At 39.4% G+C, this 23,237-nt stretch overlaps 1 protein-coding gene across 4 annotated transcripts in view; it reads right to left on the bottom strand.

The window, feature by feature from the left end:
• Window positions 1-692: 692 nt before the first annotated feature.
• Window positions 693-23,237, bottom strand: part of SPATS2L (spermatogenesis associated serine rich 2 like) — an 85,280-nt gene continuing 62,735 nt past the window's right edge. For all 4 annotated transcript variants that reach the window (XM_074596022.1, XM_074596025.1, XM_074596023.1 and 1 more), the window contains 7 exons: window positions 22,936-23,136; window positions 22,373-22,508; window positions 10,911-10,969; window positions 7,351-7,460; window positions 6,709-6,811; window positions 3,357-3,577; window positions 693-2,115 (listed from right to left, as the gene is read on the bottom strand). In XM_074596022.1, the coding sequence (XP_074452123.1) occupies window positions 1,717-2,115; window positions 3,357-3,577; window positions 6,709-6,811; window positions 7,351-7,460; window positions 10,911-10,969; window positions 22,373-22,508; window positions 22,936-23,136 (1,229 nt within the window). In that variant the 3' untranslated portion in view covers window positions 693-1,716. The remainder of the gene's footprint in view (window positions 2,116-3,356; window positions 3,578-6,708; window positions 6,812-7,350; window positions 7,461-10,910; window positions 10,970-22,372; window positions 22,509-22,935; window positions 23,137-23,237) is intronic.

Genomic DNA, 23,237 nt, shown 5'->3' with positions numbered 1-23,237 from the left:
GCTTGCGATGCTAAGAAAGCCAGTGTTTACCTATGCGTGTTTACCTATGTTTATTTTTCTTTCACCACTCTTCCAGATGAAGATGAGTTATTTGCCTTTTAGAATCCGATTTTACTAATATTCATGGATAAAAAACTGTATACAGATAACAAGAGAAATAAAAATAATCAAAATCACCCATAAGGAATGCACTTCGCTGTACACTTTGAGATTATTTTTCAAGGGCCATAGAGGAAAAGTAAACCAGTCCCTACTAAGAAAGTGTGCAGTCAGCTAAGAGAAATTAGGCAGAGGAAACTGGTAAAAAGCAATAGCAAACAATACCCTAACAATAAACTTTTAAAGATACTCAAGTGTCCTGCTCTTACTGACCTCAGTGGGAGGTCAGTCTTACTGACCTTTTCCACCTTTCTGGTTCTGACACTTAGACCACTAGTTCACTTGCTGCCAGGTCTGGATTCTGACACCTATGTTAAATAATAATTTATATTAAAATATGTCCAAGATGGAGGCGGCTCTCCTGGGAAGGTTCTCTTCTGTGCAATTGTGGCATTAGAATCTAGCTAAAGCCAAAAGCCTGCTCCAATCCAAACTCAGCTGAAAGCCTCCCACTGATACCTGTTGAATTAAGCAAATACAATTTGAATAAGATCACAAAGGTTAGGCACTGCAAAGCAGCAAACACCAGAATATTTTAGAAAGAAGATTTTAATATTTTTGAAGAAACAGGTTTTCTGAAATACAGAATCAGAACATTAAGACTAAGTAAGATTTTTATTTTAATAGAAAATTCAGAAGGATGTAGTATCTGCTCAAATATGTACCTCCACATTCTGCTGCGTGTTGCGGTAACAAATTTATTAGTCATAGCTCTTGTTATGGACAGATGGTTCCTACAGCAAAAATATAGAAAAATAATTTGGATTCAAGTCTAGAACACCTGCAACTTTTCATATGCAAAAAAATAAATCCAACTAGTCATAGAAAAGTGGCTGATAAGGATGGAGAACAGGGCTGTGCCATGACTATATACATTCAGAACTTAAGAAATGAGCATTTTTCCTCAGCCTCATAAAAATAGTTTGTCAATGAAAAATACCAATATGTAATACATTTAATACAATTTATACTTGAATTTAAAGATCTCAGATTATGCAATAATAAGCTAAAATCGAATGTACTGCTTTTTCAAATGTTCTTGTATATAACAATACTCTCTGTGTATACAGTGTGCATGCATGTACATGTATACACGCACAGAAAGACGTGTATAGAGATTTGCTTAAAATTCTACAAGATTATCTGATTTCATTGCAGATCACAGCATACAGACTTCCTGGGATCCTTCTAAGACAGGCTGCTCTAAAAAACAATATGTTGACTGGTATAGCCACACATCTACAACAGGTTTTTGCTATTATGAATTTAATTATAGATTTATTTTTCCAATCTAGATTTCGTTTTTCTAAGAAGTAAAAGCTGCTTTGGTAAGATTCTGTATTGTCATGACAAAATAACCGTGAACATATTGGGCAAAGCCTTGAAAGTATGAATTAATTTTGATAATTAGTTAGTAATAAAGATACCAACAAGTTTTAAGCAGCAACAGATTTAAAATGACTATGTTCTGACTTATTTTCTTCACCAACAAGCATCTCAAGCAAGAAACTAAAATGAAGAGATTAAAATTTCTCTGCCTGCTGTCGCTGTGACATTTTAAGCCACTAAAGTCACAGCTGGCACTGAAAGAACAGTGGTGTCAGCAGAGACCTCCATCCTCGCGGGACATAAATTGCATTGCGACACCCTGCCGACGCTGCCTTGGAAAGGCCTGTGATCTGCGGTGTCTGGTGTGTGATGCTTTCGTCGGGTCTTTTCTGAATGTGTCGGATTCTCTGTGGTCCTTGTAGCTGTGGACTGCTCTTGGTTTTTCATAGCTCCTTTATTTTTAGATCTGAAGCTGTTATGCTGCTGTCTTCTGTGTTCAGACCTGGAGCCACTCTTTATATTATTTTGATCTGCCTCATTACTGGCACCTTGTGACTTAAGAGATCCATTGAGCCGGATGTTTTGGTGCTGTGGGTTGAATCTTCGCCTCTGGCTAGAAGGCCCGTTCTACCCAGAAAGAAATTGGATAACTGTTAGGTTATCTGAATCCTTCCAACAGGATGAGAAATACAGCAATCAGAATTAACAAAAATGCAGAATAAAATTTTCAGTGTAACTAGAAGAGGGAAAACACTCTGCAGTTTTGATTGTTACATATATTTTTTTACATATATATTTATATATTATATATATAGTTATATATACATATTTATAACACTTAAAAACTGAGCCATGAGTAACACACTACATCTGAGTAGCCTGGAAATATAGATGGCAGGTTTACCACTGATGCCAAATTAAAATCTGCCATGATTCAAGAGACTACAGAAAAGGGGGTGAAATACTAGGCAGCTCAACAGCAGCAGTTAAGAAGCACTGAAGAACTTGATACTCACTGTTTTTTTCCAAAATCACAAACATACCTTTCTTAGTAAAGTATTGTGTAAATACTACAGTAAGACTGCAGGAAGAACATAAATTCACATGTAAATTAAAGTCAAGTTAAGAATCCACATGGTGTGAGAGATGTCCATTGTAGTATCTTGCTCAGAGAAAGCTTTGATCCTTAGTGGGAAGTGGCTGAATTGCTCTATTTGCATGACTGCCAGGGCAGCTGATTCCATACAGGCACTGGCAGCATGGAATGCTCCTACCTCTCCCTTCAGCCACCTACTTGAGCCTAAAATTCTTACTGGGACAAAATTCAGACCAGCTTTAGTGGCAGCTTTACCTAAGCACAAGAGCACAAGGACACTGTAAGGTGCTCTTACAATGAAATAGCTAGCAATATAGCACAATACTATAAGGTGTATTATACAGCTTCTGAAATAATATACTTTTAAACCTGTCAGGATTCCACTTTCAAAGTCTATCTAATTATCATGCTTCAACAGCACATCAACTGATCATTTGTCAAGGATCAGGAAAAAAATGTTTCTCTGTCATAGCACGTAGGGCACTTAGCTATCATGAAGGGTTTTTCTTTTTCAGTCTATCAACTGCCACTAGTCACTTCTGAACATCAGGCAGCGGTCTTTGCTGGTATGGCATTTCTGGTATTTCCACCTTGCATGTTCACACTGCCTTGAAAGTGAAGCTGGAAAATATACACTTGTATATTTTCAAAATTATTAATTAAATATCTGGACTACAAACCAGTATTTGATTTTGCCTTAATGACTTTCAGTGCTGCATATTTTTCTGAAGTTTTTGAAATAATTTAGTTTAGTTCATAACTGGTTTCTTACCTGCTTATTTGTTGGGATTCCTTGGGAAGAAGATTCTGTTGGATTGGAAGAAAGATGACCTTGTGCTTTAGTGCTGGCTGTTTTGTTATCAGAGTTCTTGGCATTACTAGAGGACTTTCGGGTGTGCGTATTTTGCTTGCCAGTTGTTGCATGCGAGGTCATTGAAGACAGCACTGAACTACATGGTGTTCTTGAGGAATAGTTGTTCTTTGGGTGAGAAACTATAAAAAAGTATTCTGTGTTATCAGTTAAAAGATCAACATCTAAACATAAGGCTGTATTCTTACCCTGCTTACAGTTAATTTGGTAGCATCGTTCTAGCTTTATTTTAGATAATGAAATAAGCTAGATAACTAGGGTCAGAATTAGGCCATAGTGTTTTACTTCTGTGAAACTGCCTCATCATGAAGCACTTCTGGAGACAAAAGAGCCACTGTGGTGGAGCTGTGCTAAAACTGGAAGGAGCCCGGCAGAAGACTAGGCTTTGGTCATCCAAGAAAACTTTTCAAAATTCCTGGCACCTATTGGTTTGCTTAAGAACTTTAAACCAGTTGAGCTGAACACATGTGTTGTCAGGACTGCCCCACGCACTGCTGTCCTACCGGTAATGCTCCTAATGGGAGTCTTCAGGCAACAAAGGAAGAAACACCAGAAGGAAGGGAGGGTTATGCCAGTAACTCTCTCAACTGCTTGAGGTCAAAGGAAGTTGTGCCTGCAGACACCACAGACTATATTTGATTCCAAATTATTCTTTGATCATGGAAGGCTGAAGAGGCTTCATGCTGTCTATATACGTACTATCTACAACGCAGGTAGTACTCATGAAAGCTTCCTTAGTATGTCTGAATATTTTTTAATCAGAAAGAAAATAAGAGTCTAGTGCCTGTTGCTCATTCCTCTCTAAGGAGATGGTTAACAAAGGTTCTTCTGTACCACGTATATCTATAAAAACTGGAACCGAATGTAGATCATGGCAGTTGGCACTATCAGGAAGCACTATTGCTCATCTTAGTATATTCCTGCTCCCTGCCTATTAGTATTTTGAGAATGCCTGATTTCTTAACCACTTCCATGTCTGGATGTGAAGTGCACCAAACAAATCCTTGATTCCTACCTCTCTGCATTTCCGCAAGCTCTTCAAGCTTCCTGTTTCTGCGCAATGGCCCCTAAGCAGTCTCCAAGAGGACTCTGAGACTATTGAAGTAAAGTTCTTGATCTTAATTCGCTGTTCTGATTTTTCTGATTATAGAATTTTCTTGTTTCCTTCTGGTACAGATGACCAACCAGATGCTCACTTCGGTGAGACGCCTGTTGTTTTATTTAAGAGGTACTTCTATTTGTCCACTTATAGGACAGAGAAAGAAGATGCAGAATAATTTTAGCAACTGAGCATCATCTGTTAAGTTTTCTGAGGCTCTTTTCACTTATGCTAACATCAGCTATTTCTCCCACTAGGTGTCCTCTTCAGAAAAACAATGCAATGATATGCACAGTGAACGGAATTTTCTGTGCAGTGAGGCTGGCTGTCACTGAATTCTGCCGCGTTCTCTTGTCTAAAACAGACTGCTGTACATGGAAGCCCATATAAAAATCCAGGTGCATGTCATAAAAATGTATTTTTAACAAAAAAAATGTACAAGGAAGGGGTACAACCCACCATCAGGCGTTCTGGATATATGTCAGTCCAATAATTTTTGTTTCTTCCTGTCCTTCCATCATGAGTGTATGCTGCCTGTCCTCTTCTCATGCTAGAACACGCGTTCCTTTGCATGAGCTCTGTGGTTTTGGTTATTGCTTTTGTTGAAGCCCTCAACAGTGGCTGTTCTTAGCTATAGGCCTGGTATAATCTCTGTTTGAGGGGTACTTGCAACTCCCAGCAGGGTATGGGCCTCATTGTGAGATGCTCCGAACAGAAACATCTTTTGCACTGAAGAGCTCTTATCAAAGAGCTGCCAACAGCATGAGTTGCTCATCTAAGGTCACTGAGGGCAGAGTAGAGCTAAGTTCTTCAGACAGCCAGTGCGCTATCAGTCTTTTGTAAGATGGCACTGCTTCCCTGATAATAGCTGTTCTTTTGACTTCACTGACCTGATTTCAACAGCATCAAACTATGCTTAAGTAATGCTTTACTGAAATGAGGTATAAATAATTAACTTGCAGAATTAACTGCAGCTGGAAGTTATTTAGGAAAGTAGTTCAATGAGTTTAAAAAAATAGTCTATGGTTGTATCAATAGCAGCTGTGGTTATGTTAGTCAGGAAAATCTTTACAGAATTTTCAATCTCTTAAGCTTCAGGGTATGAGACAGGGTCTATGAGGTGACTGTGAAGAATTAGATGCATTACTGGGAAGCTTATTCCTTCCTTTGAAACATCCTGCGTTGGCTTCAATGAGAGACAGGATACAAGGTTAGATGGATCTTCAAAGTGTTCTGCAAAAGCAATTCTTATGGTCTAATGAATTAAACTGGTTACGCCTCAAAGGAGTCAGTTCTTTAGCAGAGCAGTCAGAAGATCTTATTGGCAGATTGTGTGATATTTTTTCTTTTTTTCTAGTTCTAGTAACTCTTTGAAAACATTAATTATTTTTCTTCCCAAAATTGTTTTCCTTCTGGCAAGATGCACTAGTTCAGTATTGTGTTAACAGTTTTCCTCCTGACTGATGGGTATCATGGGACAGGGTAACATTTAGGGCAAAACATTATAGCATTTACTTTTTTCTGGGGGAAAAAAAGGCACGACAAAGATGAGAAATAGGCTATCTTGTATTTTGCAACAGGGACATGATACTTGGAGCGAAAAATGAACCTGAATTTCCAAGCAGAAGGGTAGATGATTTGGAAACGGGAACATTTGGGACTACCTTTAGCTCCTGAAAAACCCAGTGAATACTGTTACAAAGCTGGGGAGTTACTTCTTAGCAGGAGAGATTTGAATTGGTCTCATAACATAACATTAGGCTCACACAGAGAAGCTTCTGATTTCCGAGATATTCATAAATTACTGAATTTGAGTGCTCCCCAGAGCTGACTTCTATTTCCACTTGGAAATCCTGTTTAGATGGAAAACTCCAACTGATCTGAGTAATACTTGGAAATCTCTGACCAAGTGGGCACTGTGCGCGTGCAGATGGACTGTGCAGCACAAGTACAGCCAGTCTAACGTGTTGCATACTGTAAAGTTGACTTGTGCATGTTCAGCAAGCCTGCTGCATCCAGACACACCACTCATGTCGGGCTTGCTGCACACACACTGGCAGTACAACATGACGTTATTTCTGCTGGCGTTTCCTGGACAAGTATGTGGAACGCTGTGTTCTGAGAACATTGGTGTGAGAAATCACCAGCACTTACTTTCTCCACAGAGCTGGATCTGGGTCTTCAGCTGTTCTGTATCACAGGAAAATCGGGCAGACCTGCCCAGCTCTTCATCATATTTCCGTTCACTCACAAAGTGCTGCAAAAAAACCAGACAACTTAATTGATTTGCATTCTGAGAAAATGATTATATGGATGGTACAGAAACCAATCAATAAGTTCACTTTAAGGCTCAGCAAACTCTTGACCCTGCCCTGTAGACAGGATCTCTGAGCAGAACCAAGTATTTTCCCATCCTTACCAAATTACATGCCTCACAGCCCAGAGATGGGTGGATCACTCCCACACATGGGAAGTGGGTCATTTAATCAGAGTATACGCGTTTGATCACCAAACCTGAAGCTATCAAGTTTACTTGTTAACCAAGTCTGATAAATGATACACAAACAGCAAAAGTCCCCACTGCTCACTTATGAGGGGATAGCTTACACTTCTCTGATAGCATCTGTATGCTGCTCAGAGGTGCTACAATGCTCAAGAAGGTATGCTTTCCCCTTGGAAAGCCAGTTACCCTTTGGCCCATAACAGGAATGAACAGCCTGGGCATGTTAATGTGACAGCTTTTTCCTGGCATTTATGTGAGCAGCTGAAATACCCAAGCAGAAGTGAATGCCTGACCTTAATTTCAGCCCTGAGTTCAGACAGTTGTGCTTCAGCCATCTGACTGGCTAGGTCTGTCAGTCTCTTCAGCTCCTCAGCTTTCTTCTGCCGAGCGGTCAGGATTTCCACTGCCGAATACCAAGAGTCAATAATTAATGCCAGGAAGGTAAATTTCTCTGTAATTCATTATTCTTTGGGCATTAGCACTATACATCACATGTGAGACACACACACACATCTCAGACCCCCAACTTCAACTGGACTTCCAATATGCTCCTTGCACAGATTAAGTTGATCAGCGTATTTAACTGAACTGCCTAATGTTGAAAAAGATCTGGAAACGGGGTAACTGCCAGAAAATCAAAGTTAAAACAATCCCTCAACATTTATACAAAGAGGGGCAGAGACTTTTGAGTTTTCCAGGGCTTTGTTTTTAAGCACAAAATCGGGGAGCCTTTCATAGAGGCATAGAAAGAAGGATTACATTGAGTCAACAGGCTGTTTCTGAAGACATGCTATATTTTGTTTATGCAGGGGCATTGCAGTTCCTCTGAAAAAAATCTGTTCATATATAGTTTGCGTTAAAGTCACCAGCATTGCAATTTTGCTTTCAAGTACAGAATATACACAGTTGCCATTTCTACAGCAAGACAGTATTACAAAGTCCAAAAGTCTTTATGAAAAAATACTAAATATTCACTGCTGTCTGTCTTGCATATTATAGAAGGAAGGGGTGAATAATTACATTCTTACAGGAAAAGATTAACCATGAACCACAAAGCAACAGTCCACTTACACGCAGGATAATATGACGTTACAATTTAAAACTAAATATATGCAAACTCTATTACCTACATGGTGACTCAATGTAAAACCAACAATTGATTAATTGGCTGGTGGGATCAGCACTTATGGCAGAGAGGAAAGATAGTATCTAAATGTAAAATAACAACAATCATAGAGTTCTGTCTAGAGCTTATGCCTAGAGTCAGGGTGAGTGGTAGCTGTAAACTCTCCTAAGGCCACGGACTCCATTACAGCTGTGGAGAGTTTGGCTTCTTTGCCTTCTTTTGCCACAAATTTCCAGAGCAGACCTGCAAGTCACCTACACAGCTCATACTTTGTAATGTCATTTTTTTAGGTATTAATGGCATTTCACAGAGAGTTTGTTTCTGAACCCATTATCATTTATTTAAACAGACAGCACCTTCTTTTGAAAGTATCATAGAATCATTTGGGTTGGAAGGGACCTTTAAAGGTCATCCAGTCAACCCCACCTGCAATAAGCAGGGACATCCTCAACTAGGTCAGGCTGCTCAGAGCCCTGTCCAACCTGACCTGGGACATTTCCAGGGATGAGGCACCTACTGCCCCTCTGGGCAACCTGTGCCAGTGTTTCACCAAGTACAGCATGGCCCAGCAGACGAAGGGAGACAGAGCGGTGGCTGTACAGCTGTGTGGGAGCAACCAAACCGTATGATAGAGGAGAGTGTGTCACACAGGGCAGGGAAGGCAGGGGGTGGCTACAGTTCCATTAGCCCTATTGGTAAATCTGTGCCTACGTTATTACTTATGCTAAGAACAGGTGTGTATCTATCTCTCTAGCTGATCTTTTAATTTCATTTTTGTGGAATACAGTCTATAAGTCTGAGAAACTTTTATCAGATTAAATGATTAGTTTACTAGCTGTTTTCCTTTGTCCAATAGTTTTGCTTTATTGCTTATTCTAGGTAATGCTAATATTGTTTCTCCCCAAGGTCAGCATCCCCTTTGCTGAAGTGACTGCCCAAACCATACGATCTCACCTCATACTGGCACTTATCTCCACATGAGATGCCAGGCAAATACTCATTTTTTAAAAAAATCCTGAAACTATCACATTTGTAAATTTTCCCAGTATTGACAGTAAGAGTAAGATTACCCACTGTAAAACAGTCCTCCAATGCAGCAAAAAGATGTGAAAATAAATAATAATGTAAATCTTGGTTAGCATATTACAGTCCTACAACAACTTTCTGCCTAAAGTTCTGAAGGCACTTTACAAGCCTACAACAGCCTTGAGAGACAGCAGAAACTACATTGTTAAGGACAGGTCCAGGGATCATCCAGTGTCACTTGTGGAGTCGGCACAAAAGCAGAGAAACAGAACCTGCCGTGTGCAAGTGCAGCACTTTGCATGCCTGTAGATAAGAATATGGTTCACTTTCCATAAAAATTATTACTATACTTGGCTAAGATTAATGAAGGGGCCCTATGATACCATCAGCCCTGGACGGTGGATTTCCAAAATGCAATTACGGCTTAGATCCGTGTCTGCTGATATCAGTGGGAATTTTACCATTGATATTCCTGGAAGTGAGTGCATGCCCTGCAGCTGATTATGGCTACCTGGTCTTTGAAGGTAATCAAAAAAGCTGCTGATATGTTTCCATCCACAACGCCTCCCCAGAATAACACAGAACTCCAAATTCACATCTATTTCATGTTAGTACTAGAAAAGATAGCATACAAAATTCCAAACACAAACTAATACCAATCATTGCTGCAACAACTCATACCTTTTAGTTTCCACACACATACAATTGCAAGAGAATTAGCTAGCAACAGATTATTTAGATTATTTTTTTAAATAAAAATTTAACTAGTATACATTTGTGAACTAAGTGAGAATTCTAAATGCAAATGAAGCACTCAAGAACGTTACGTATATGTATGACCCTCTTTGGAAGGGACTTAAATTCAGAAATCAATAAAAGCATTGTATGCATACCCAGCAGTGATATTTTCATCTGCCAGGCAAAGTATCATTCTAACAATACTTCGGTTATTCTTCAGTTTCTTTCTTAGTACTGTCTATTGAAATACAACCCCTTGATTACTGAGCCATGAATACCATATCTCAGATGAGGTATAAGACAGATATTGTAGTATCCTAATACATGGCTCATCTTGCTTTTTGTTTCCCAAACCAGCATATATATACCTTACCTATGCAAAAACCAGAGACGACGTGAAAGTCTGGAATCAGATCAACTCCCACAGATTATTAAGAAAACAGATTCCAGTAAACAGCTGTTTTTCATATTTTTTCATTGTTCTAAATCATAAGCTTGATTACTATCCCTTAAAGCTATGCAACGCCACACAATAACCTATACCTCTAGTTATTTCCAGTATTCTAACTCACACATGTAATATAAGCAAGAAAACAGGGATTAGGAAATAGAAATGAAGTAATCGACAAACCATAGAAATAAGGAGGGGAAAAAAAAAAAAAAAAGAGGGCTCAAAAAGCTCTGGTAAGTAAACAGAAGGAATAAACCATTTAAATCTAACTTCATGTGAACTTTTGGTTTACCTTAATTCCATAATATTGAAATTTTGATGCATCATCCTTATAGATAGAAACTACACAGGAACTATCCCGGAACGTCAAAAACTTATTTGTTTGTATACATATACAATGAAAGATGCTGCAATGCTGCTAACCAAACTTATGAACTGTGTAATTTTCTGCCAAACAAAACAAATGTTTCCACGACTATTCAAAAAGTTCCCTGCATATTTTTTTTACTTACTGGCTTCTTCTTTAACTTTATCAATTTCTGCCATTAATGATACTTCTTTGTCTACGATGCTAAAAAAGAAAAAAGAAAGAATGAAAAAATATCACAATTCAATCCATGCAAGAACTCCATCAAACTCAAAAGCTATAACTACACAAAGACTTCAGGCCTTAGTTATGGGCAGTTTTGAAATTAATAAGACTTAAGAAATGGAAGCTGAAGAAATAGCTAGGCAAACTGGCTACACAAAAAATGGTGATAATCCGTGTATGCTGATTTACACTAACATCTCACTGGCCTGCCCATGTCTCTGCACAGATGTGGAAGTCACTCTGATTTACCCCTTCAGCACTGCCTGGGCACAGCAATCCTCACATGACTAAATAGTCGCTTTGCTAATTAAGCCAGATATACCGTTGCTGCTACCCAGGTTAATACAGCTTAGCTCTCAGCGTGATAGTACGAATAAAACAGAATTAAAGCCATGCGGAAAGAGGTCCTTCTCTTCCTTAAATAGAGATATTTTTTCAAAATATGTCAGGGTAAACAAGAAAATGGTTTGTGATGTAAATAAGCATTAAAGCATCTCCATGATATAGGTCAGCTTCCTTGCCCCCCATTCTCTCCAGGACCAGGAAGGTGTGGTTCCACTGTTACCTGGCCTTCCTAAAGGTCTCGTCTGCCTCTTCTTTCATAAACGTCTGGTGTGCCATCCCTGACAGTGCTTTTAAGCTGTCAAAGTGCAAACTGATCAGGTCTGCAGATAGCGGGTCTGGTAAATTGTTCACATCATCAACCCAGCAACATTGTTCAGTGAAATAACACCACTGCAGAACGTTGTCCAGTGGACAGTGCTCTGCTGTGCCACTCCATTTCCCCCTCACTAGATTATTCTTAGTCATGTTCACATTTAATAAACACCACCAATGTTAATGTTTATGTTTGCATAAATAAGTAAACTCAAGGAAGGTGGGGGGCAATTGTAAAAGGTAGGTCAAACACCAGGAGTAAATCCAGGCACACACTCAAGGGAAGGGTGGAGTTCTCCGCCCTTTCAGTAAAATTATCCTTAAATCAGTAAAGACACCGAGTTATACGTGAACTAGCTTCCATTAGAAGGAAGATGTTATAGAAAACTCAAGAACAAAACATTTGTCTAGAATGCCCTTAGTAAGAAACGAAAGATCCTACAGAGTTCAGTGGGCAGCGAAGACAAAGAACTTAAAGAGGAGAGGAGTGACGGGTTGTTAACTAAAACGGAAAGATTAGGGAGCAGGCAGCATGGGGAACACGTGGCAGATATGCAGCTGACTCAACCAGAAGTTTCCAGCTAGAACATGTTCAAGTGCCACGTATCCTTCCTTGAAATCTTCCCATAAATTAACCAAACTCATACAGGAGGTTTGCAACAGAAGTTCTGCAGAGTCCTGCCTTTGGGTTTTACCAATCAACCACCCCACCTTTAGAGGAGGAGAGGCTACTGCCTTTACTCTGCTTCCCAATAGCCAACAAAGAGGAAAAGATGCAGGTTGGCTGATGGCAAAGGATGCAGCAAGACAACAAAATGGCAGCGTAACACATTTTTCTGTTTCATACATATAAACAAGATTAAAAATATTGTTTTGGCCTGCCAGATCAATTTAGTGTGACCTACACACCAGAGGAAATAAAACAGCAGGGTTTTTTACGGTAGAGCAAGTCAGTTAAGAGGCACACACTTACAACAAAGGGACACACTTGTTCCAGTTGGCCCTCAATATTCTCCAGGCATAAGCATTAAGCCTGGACTCCAAATAGGCAGGTGACGATTCCAGCTTGCTAATCTAAACAGCAATAGCTTTTCAGAATTAATCTATTTTCAATTAGCTTTTGTAACCACCTGGTATAATAAACTTCCTCAGCTTTCACAGCAGGTGGTTGAAATGAGTCTTGTCTCACCTGTTTCTACCCTCCACAAAAAAAGAGATTTTAATAGTCTTTAGTATTTTCCCCTAAGTTTAAAAAGTAATTTTCGCTTTTGCCATCTCTGTTACAAAAATGCCTCCCTAGTGCACTACACAGGTTATATAAACATAAACGTTTGGCTGGAAAAAATATTCAAGCAACAAGCTCACAACAGCAGAGCTCATCAGAACTGTGTTTTGGCCCAATTCATTCCACGAGCGTCCTCTCCCCACTCCAACAACAGATCCTTACTAAACTGCGTGGCCCCTAACATTTTATTTTGATGCCAAATAAAAACACTTCTAAAATCAGAATGAGAATAAGGACATAGCAGTTCTATATTTATCATATTTTATAGTCAGATCTCATCTGTTACTAGACAGTTTTCCAATCCTAATGTTTTAGTGTGGTCTCTGATGAACGTTTCAGGAAAGCGTTTGGATGTTGAAGTAGTAGAAGCCAGGAATCTGATGAATTTGATGGAGAAGAACCACCTGAGTACTTCCTTTGTAGCTACAAACATTGGGAAAACTAAAGAACAAAACAAGAAGAAAAAATGTTTGGTGCCTTTGTCAATATGAGACTAGTTCATGTGATAAACTAAGTTTCTTTAACAGACAGAGCTTCATGGGGTTGCCCTTCCCTGAAGACAATGCAGCTGTACTAACTTATACCAGCTGAGGACACGGACTCTCTCTCTCTCAACAAAAGGAAAGGAACATACTAATTCTCATCTTGAAGTGTACAGCCACATTTCTCAGCTTGGAAATCATGAACTATCATATGTCATGGGGGAAATTAATGTTTCTTTGGAAATGTCATAGGCCAATCAGTGCTAGGAAATGCCACATTTCTTAGTTCACATAAGGGTCAAGTATTAAGGAAATGGAGTAGGAATCAATCTGATTCCTTTCTAGTCACAGAGAGCACTGCAGTTCAAAACTGACCAAATCCTCCTCCATCAAGAACTTGGCAAAGTTAGAAACAAAAGAAAACAACAGAGAGAAAGCTGGAAAATTGGACTGAAAAAAGATGAAAGACAAAACAAATACAAGAAGAAAACTAAATGCTAACAGATATAGAAGGAGAAAGAACACTATGGAAAAATCAATGGGTCAAATCTTGTCTCTTGTTCCTGCTAAGATCCCACTGCTTTCACATGAAGCTCAGAGAGCTGCTTAAGCTGAACAGCTTCTTTACCTTAATGAGAAGTTTAACTGGTTTTAATGTATTTTCTGGGATAATGCCCTACTCAGCCTCAACAGGATGATCATGATCAGATCACAGTGCTAGCTAGAACTACTCGAAGCTCAGATCAACTGTACCTCCTGGGAATGCATTTTGTTTCAATGCTTCTAAGTATTCACTTGATATCAAAATGTTCCATCAAGCTGGTACACTCCAGTGCACAGCCTGCAGCCATTGGTGTGCTGTGGAGAACTGGATACTGGGTGCTATAGGAACTTTCCGCACACTCACGTATCACCAGATTTGGGCTCTAGCAGAGCAAGGAACAGAATGCATTTCAGATTTAAAAACACTTCAGGAAAACATTCTGCTAATTCCTTCCTCTCTAGTTATGCTGTTTCTCTTGGGTCTTCTGTAGATCGTAGGAACCAGGGTTAAAATCATAAACATGCTTCTTTAGCTGAGGTTCTAGAGAGGGGCCATACCCTTGTCAATTTTTTCTGATTACTCCCAGCACAAACATTCTACCAGGCTTCAGCCATTCCTTCTCTTTCCCTCCAACGTCAGCACTTGCGTATATTCCGTATACTCATATACCATTTGAGTCTCCCGTGACAAATACAACTTGGCATCACCGCTTCCCTCTCTGAATCTACCCGAATCCATGCCCTAATCATCAGTCCATAGGATTCCCTGCTGTAGTAGTATTTGTCAGTTCTGCTACAGGTGTTCGGCTTTTTATGATACATTTATAACACTCACTGGCACAAATGCTGGGACTCAAATCCCCTCTCCCATTGACCAGGCTCAAGGATGAATCTGAATCAAGTAAGTCTTATACTCCATGACTGATGCTGGAACCAAAATAGAGTAACACTAGTACCTCTTTCTTTTCTGTCTCCCTTTGCCACACCTCTCTTCTGAAAGGACTGATTCTGTTCTCTTACCCCTGACTTTTTCAGGATCAGGGCCTGGGTACCAAACTCTAGCTATTAGCATTGTATCATTGTTCACTGCAGGTGAATATCTGTAGTTTGGAGCACAGCATTCAACAGTTCTTGATTTTAATATCCAGATGAAATTCTGAGGTGGGGTTCAGGAAGGAGACAATTTTGTTGAAGGAACACAACAAGGCAGAGGCTTAGTGTAGAGGACATGCAAACGGGGCCAGGACTCATGCTCGTGCTGTGGAGATATGAGATGCATCAGGAGAGACAGCAGCTCTCTGGGATTCATTTTACTAAAGCGATTCTGAAGGCAAGAGCATAAGTGTCCTATCCCTGGTTAAACGGACAGTACTTGTGCCTTGGACTTACGCAGGCTAGCAGAATTCACACTAGCATACGATGGCAAAAGTACTGCAAATGCCAAACTGCAATGCTGGCACAGCAACGATAGGGGTAAATTATGCTGACAGCTGCCTCATTTCACAGTTTCATACTCAGAACAAATTCTGAATTTGTTCTGACATTAGTGGAAACAAATTAATCTTTCTCTAGTTTGCTGCATGAAATTTAGTGCTTGCGCAGTGAAAAAGAAAAGATATTTTCAGTCAGCTGCAATACCTCAAAATCCCACTAAAATTATTAAAGTTATTAGTGCCTCTTCAGAAAAGCTGCTTCAGATTGCCAGGCTGGCTGATTTATAGCTTTACTGATGAGAATCAGAAGGCTTCCAGACAACCAGAATCTTCTTTTTCCTTATGCCTCTTCTAGGCATTATGATAAACCTATTGTGCCTGAAGAGATGGAGAAATAGAAAGACCAAGCTGACACAGAGGCAAACATGCTGACACAACTCACAAAGGTAAGCCACAGCTGCATGGCACAGAGGTTACCGTTAAGGCTATAATTCAAATGAGTCCTTTCAAAACTCTGTTAAACCCCCCAAAATGTCAATTTTCTCCCTGAGTTGTTTAATAATCTTCACTCTCCCCTGAACCAGCTTTGTGCATAGTTTGAGAATGAATGTTGTTTTGGAGACTGAGGAAGACGCAGTCAGCTGTGGCATTCTGAACCACTGCAGCAGGGCTCTTCATCTGGAAGGAGGAAAGAGTTATTTTTTCATGGGCAACCTCTGGGGTCTGGTTCAGCAGGTGAGACACTGGAACAGTGAAGTACAATTCGAGTCTACTTCATGAGGGAGTTAGTTGTGGGACACTGCTGGAGTTTGACAGCTTATGCTTAAAAAAAAAAATACACACAGCATTCTCCGGTGACTTTGCTCTGTCGGTGGGCTTTGGAATAGACCCCAGTAGCTCCTTAAAGTTGCACCAGTTAACAATCTGCTGACAAACTCAAGTTAGAGGGATGTTAGTACTGTCACTGCCTCTGCTACACCTGAGCTAAAATGACATACAAATTCATGGGATAGTCCTGATAAGCTCAGCGCTGGTCTTTAAGCATTATGCCTTTTTTCATGTACACGTTTCTTCTAGCACGAACATATTTGACCCACACGTCAACTGGTAAGACAACTGATAAGAACCTCTAAGCCAATTGTGCGTTTCACAAAATAATCCCCCACCTCAATCCAAAACACAGAACTGTCTCTGTCAAACTTCCAGCACAAGGAACCAAAATGATGTGATGAAAACCCAACCACCTGTAACGGTGATAACAAGCTTCATAGGATTACTGAATTAGCTATGCTATTTTGTAGTTGGAGAAATTATACTTCAAGTTTTCGTTATATTAATAAACCTGTAGAAAAAGCTGTTGCTACAGTACATATTTTGCAGTGTTTCAATAAATTATATTCTTCCAGTATTATCTCAATAGTATTTAAATGTTTATGGTGCTTGAAGGTTGTTATTTGATCACTGTATTAGCCCATGCACAATGTTTACACAGCAAACCAGATTAAACCAATTTTCATTCTGACCACAAATACAGTCTGACAATAAGCAGATAAACAAGAGACAGAATAAATCAATTTCACTGAAATCCTTCTCTTTGCAGTGTACCATCTGGTAAAAGTAAAAATGCCTGAAGGTTTTTAGTTATTCAAGTTTATTTTGTGTTATTCTTTATCTACCTTCACTAATATTGTTTTCTTTAGCATCTAGCTAGAACAGTGGGGTCTGGTAAAGCCATCATAGTTAAAGGTCTATTTGCATTTTTCTTTTAAGATCTTTTTACAAACAATTAGAAATTTATTGCCTGATCATAAAAAGTTGTTTAACTCAAAACTAATATGGAAAATCTTTTCCCAAAGAACACTTCTAAATTTTATTTATTTAGAAATGAAGGCATCACCTCAGGATTTGGCAGAGTTTTAACAGTTGTGAGTATGAGTTGTATCATGGCTTGTTAGCATCCTGCACATTTTTACATGAATTTGAAAAGTATTTCTTTCCTATTTGAGTCTCAGTTCTGATCTGACTACCAAAGTATCTGAGTATCTTACTGGCTTTATACATTTCAGCCTAAACACACTTTGTGCAAGGCAGAGGGCTGTGGTCCCTGTTGTTGGGCTCCTGCTACAGAGGAGAGGTAACTTTCCCAAAAGCACCCTGGAATGTGGCCACAAAAAAAGAAGAGTCTGGCTCTTTGTTCTAACACTTGTTGAAATTTGAGATAATTATTCCCTATATGTGTATAATAAGTTAGATTTCTCCTTAGTCGGACAATAATGAGATCAGAAAGGATATATTCATTTTTCATCCACAATGACATGCACAAAAACAACAATCTACTTCCACAGTCCCAAAAAGCACTTGTGCTTGTCTTTTACCGAGGATGACAAACACACCTCGGAATGACTGGGAGGAAAGAGGGGAGATGCAAGGCTATAAAATATGAACAACAGGCTAAGAGACAGTGTAATCCACCTTTGCATTTCACCTCTGTAATCCATCTTCACAAGCTTAGTAAAAAATACAGGGATAAAGCAAGAATCTGTAAAAGACAAAGGGGCCAGAGGGGGATATCATGTATCTCATTGAAACCTAACCCCCTCCAAGTTCATAAACTCCATCTGTTCTCTCCACTTATACATAGCAAGGGTAATCCCAAACTGCTGGAGGTTGCAAGAAGAGAGCAAGCATGAGCCCCTCTTCCAGTGCTGCAGCTCCATAGGCAAGTAGCCAGCTGGAGGCCAGAACTGCTGGATCAGGTCCTCCCAGACCCCCCAGGCAGCAGGGGCAGGGCCCAGGGGCCTTGGTAAAAGCACTGGTCTTTGAAGGTACCTGAAAACCCAACTGGGCCCAAGGGACCATAAATGCTTCAGAGACCACTTTTTCCTTCTCTGCACTGGCAAAGCTATGGACTGGACCGTGTGACTGATGGGCAAACAAATATCAGAACAACCTGCAAGAGGATTTGAAAATCTGTACTTTAGAGGGATAAGCACTACCAAAGGTCAGCTGGTGGACAGACACAGTCAGAAAGCTAATGAGGATTGCCTGGAAATGCAGAGAGAAAGAGCACAGGAACTCTGTTCAGTGTAAAGCAATACCAGCCCTGGCCTTCCCAGCCATCTGCCCATCCTCTAAACTACCACATCACTAACACACACAGGCAGCTCTTCATCTGGTGGCACTGATTCCGGGCTATGGGAAACAGAAAACCACCATTTTTATTGTTTGCCAAGTGATCCCAGAAAGGGGATGACTGTGTTCACTCACTGCTCTGCAACTGTGAGCACTGGCAGCACTGCTCATCACCCAGCACTGAGTACAGACACAACTATGTTCTTTTAAATGACTTCTTGCCCCATTCAACTACTTCTCTGCTTTGATTTTAACTTAGAAAACTGTAGAAAAACTGCTTTATCTTCCCCAAACATACAGTACATGCTTCCTAGTTGTTCTCTGAATGTATTTTAATATATAAATTGCTAGTATTGCTAAACTCCATTTTTCCAGCATTATGTCACAGTCAATTTTTTAGCCAGCCTATGATGGAGCTTTCAAGTGCTTTTTGTTCACTCAAAAAATCCTCAATTGTGCTGGTTTTCATGCTCTTTATAGAGCATTGAAGATACCAACGTGTTCAAGATGCAAAGAGTAGAGGAGGCTTGCCTTTCTTTGGTCCAGTTCTGCATGCAGTGTAATTAAACCATAGCACTCGCTGAGTGTGTTCAGGAGTAACTTCCCTTCATTGATTAGGTCAAGCTATGAAATACTGAGCCAGACAGAGACATGGACATCCACTGGCAACTATCACCCAACAGTTTCTGCTGCTAAAAGGAAGAGTCCTTGTGAATCTTTCTGCGAAAGCTTTCAGGACATCTTAGGCCACATATGCTATTCATTTATATCCATAATAATGGTTTAACACTCTATCTAGAGGTAGGAGGAAGATACATGATGTTATCTTTTCACTTCTTCATCCTTTCTGTGATTGGTAAAATCATGACAAGATTAGAAAAAAAAAAATTATGAGAAAGTCCAAAAGATTACCAACTCTTGAAACACAGTTTTGATTCTGACCTTGATAGTAATGCAAAAAGGACCTTTTATCCTACTGCCAAAGGAATAAAAAGAAAAACAAACCCAAGAGAGGCAACAGAAAGCGGTACATGTTTCAGTATTCGGTTGCAACACAAAATTAAAGCTTCTGACTTCATTTAGTTTCACTAAAACCCCTCATGTGGTGACAGCTGTGCGTAACAGGAACTGGTTAAACTCCCATCTAGGTTACAGTATTGAGCTCTCGCAAGTATTCTCTGGAAGTTATGATCACATACAGCACTTATTTGCTGTTGTATGTTTATCTGTTGTACACCTCAACAAGTCTGCACTCCCGCAGCAAGTGGGAGAAGAACTTGCAAAAACCTTTGGAATCACTATCCCAAAGGAGACCAAATACCATTGTCATGCCCTTGCTTTTGGTCACTCCATAGCATTCTGAGAGCAACAGTTTAGCTGAATTATTTCATTTTCCCTTGACAGACAAGTTGACTGTGGCACAGCAAAATTCCTATGCCCAAGGAGGTTGATAAATGTGCAAGACGCTGAGCACTCATTTAATTACCTTATCCTCCCACTACCACTAGTGATGCTTTGTTCAACTTTGAAGCAAGGAAAATGCCACGTAAATAACCATAAATGCCATGCAGCCCAGGAATATGATGTGTTGACTCTATGAGGTCTAAAGCTGTATGGATCATTGGTTCTGGTGATTTCTGCTCAAATCCAGTGAATCTTCAGCAGCTGGCAGCAAGCTTTTGTAAATGAGGCACTAAAGGCAGCTCTTCCCATCTTTTTTCAGAGTTTAAGCCACAAGGTCATATGAAATATCCCAAAACTGTTTTTAATTTTAGCAAAGAAGGTGTTAAGTCACACATTTTACTGTTTAAACCAAATTTTCCTATATATCAGGCTTATGAGCTGTCAAAAGCAACATAGCCCACATTGAGATTTCCATAAACATGTCCTGACATTATACTGTCCTTCTTGCAACGTTATGCTACGGGCATGAAATTGCTTTGTAAAGCCTGAATACGCAGAGCACAGATGTTACATTCTAGAGCTTCTGGCAGACTCCACTCCAAAAATTTAGGCACTGAAGCTGATAGGAGCTCAAGCTAACTGAATTAAATGAAGCCTATTCAAAGGTTTTTTCAGGCTCTTTTCCATCATTTTATGTCTACTTGGATTTACATACTTTTTTGGGGTAATTTTTTTTTTGCCTATTAAGCTCACCTATTAAGTAACATGTTTTAGCATTAGGCAATATACTTCAGGGTTTTTTTCAAGCTAAAACATGAATATATGAAAATCCATTCTGATTTTACTAATATAGTGCCTCCCCCCACATTCTTAGATCATGATAGAGTTCTGTTTCATGACCAGAGCGACTACCATTCAAAGATCGAATTGACTGTGACTGCCTGCAAACAAGATTACACATGTAACTGACATTATATATTTTTAACACTGTTTGTTAGAAAAAAAATTGAGGGAGAACTACACAGCAAATGAGACCCAACTATGAGTTTACTCAGAGAAAGGGCCAGAGCCTTCTTAGCAGAAACCATAAACATGGTTTTCTAAAAATTATGCAAAAACACCTCTGAGAACTACCAAAAAAAGCTGCAAGAAGTTGATGAACTTTACTTAATTTTTATATACCAACAATACAATTACTGCATATTAGTTCAAAGCAAACATCACTACCCTGGCTACAGAGCACTCCTGATATCAATACGCAATTTAGTACAACTGGTTATCACAGCCTGATCTCACTGGAGTGCAGAGACAGAAACAAAGTTCTCCCTGCTAGACAGTAAGCTATCCCGACGGCCCAGCGCAACAAAATCTTCCACAAAATCAGCTCAACAGCACCTGGACGTTCTGCTCATACAGAAATGGAGCCCCAGTGGCACTGAAGTCACTTTAGATGCATCACTGAAGACAATGAATACACCACTAAAGTCCAGAGTTAACAAACTGCTGCCAATAGTACAGCACTTTCATGAGCTATGGTCATAAAAATATTGTCAAATATTGTGGACAAATTAAGGGTGAAAAGTTTTTGTACTCTTCTGTGATTTGTGACTGAATCTTCTACATTTTAATACAGTTTTTTCTGTTTACTGCAACACTGTATGAAACACAGGTTTTACATGGCATCTATGCTTAACAAAAGGCCGAGTAAAACTCAAACCAGAAAATGGAAAACGTGGAACTTGCTGCTACAGCAAATATTTCTGCTACAAATTTTCAAAGGGTGTAGACATATATACTGAAAATCAGTAATAACCAAAATTATAATGGAAAAAATTCAGAAAAAGGGAAGAGATAGAAGTATGAGGAAAATAATGAACTCGAGATGAGAACTGGAAATGAAGTGATGGATGGGAAAGTTAGAAGAAACTATGAGGGAAAGAAGAAAAAAGAAAAGAATGGTGGGACAAGAAGCAGAGATGATGGGAAATGAAGCGACAGTAAAGGACTGGCTGACAAAGAAGAAAAGATCAAAGAAAAAACATAGAAAGAAGAGATTTAAAGAAGGTAAAAGATTTCAGAAAACCCCACAGACAGGATTTTTGGAAAAGCTTTGATTTGCTCAGATATGCTGCCACTGAACTTGATACAAAAGATTTAGGTCAAGGTGGATCACTTAGGGGGGAAAAGAAACCAAACCATAGTATGATTTCGTCAAAGAACTGTAGTTTTGTCCCCCTTTAGGTACGTCTGTAAACATACACTTTTTTATATATATATTACTTCCTGTTGACGAGAAGTTACTTTTTGGCACCACATTTTTTTTTTATGAAATCAAATGCTGAAAACAAACAGGGTGTAAGCAACCCCTCCCCACCAATGCCAGTGGCTTGATTAGCCCCTTTTTTCTCAGGTGGTGGTGATGGATCTCTCAAGGTGATGTACCTACCAGCTGTGTAATTCTGCAAAAGCAGCTTTGATCTTCTTCACTGAGTTATCCACTTCCTCTTTGATCATCATACGATATCTGGTTAGAGAAACAGTGCAACGCTGCAAGTCTTTTACTGATTTTTCAATGTTTGGCCCTAAAATAGAAAACAGAAATTGCACAAAAGTCAGAAAGCTGGTTTTGCCTTTTCTGATTGGGGGAGCAGGAATGATTCAACAGGTTATTTGGCCAGATGAGGATGAAGCAGTTATCCTACTGAAGTCCATAAATCCAACTTTTGCATAGTCTTTCCGTGGTGCTCCTCAGTTTCTAAACATGTTTTCTTAAATTCATTCCCCAAATCAAGTAACTGTTAAACCAGTAACATTAATTAAAATTATTTATTTTAATTTTTATTTAATATGTTAAATAGACCATAAATTGTTCTACTCATTTTTGTTATGCTGAACATGATTCTGCTCTCACTTTCCAACACAACTCTTCTTCACATATGTGCTTTTTCTTCCCTAAAGGCATCAGTTGTCTGATCTCCTCAGCACACAACAACCAGGGATCCAATTTACCTCTTTTTTTGACTGAATCATCTGTCTTTGTTTCAAGTTGGTTTGTAGCATTCGATGATTTAACTGAGGAAGATTTTGACTTTGGCCTGCCTAGGTTACACTGAAGTTGAACTGATGACTGAAGAGACTCGTGCTGTTCTACTCCATTCATAATCTTTGGGTTTAATTCCACAGATACTCTCTGGTGTTCTCGTTCTTTGTCTGCAAGAAAACATCAACATAGAAAACAGGGAGTTGTAAGATTACGAAAGATATGAAGCCTTATTGTTGAGTCTGAATGACTTTATATTTATACTCTGGAA

Source organism: Larus michahellis, chromosome 7 (assembly GCF_964199755.1).
Source record: "Larus michahellis chromosome 7, bLarMic1.1, whole genome shotgun sequence".
NCBI lineage: Eukaryota > Metazoa > Chordata > Aves > Charadriiformes > Laridae > Larus > Larus michahellis.
This window is presented reverse-complemented; position numbering and strand designations above follow the sequence as displayed.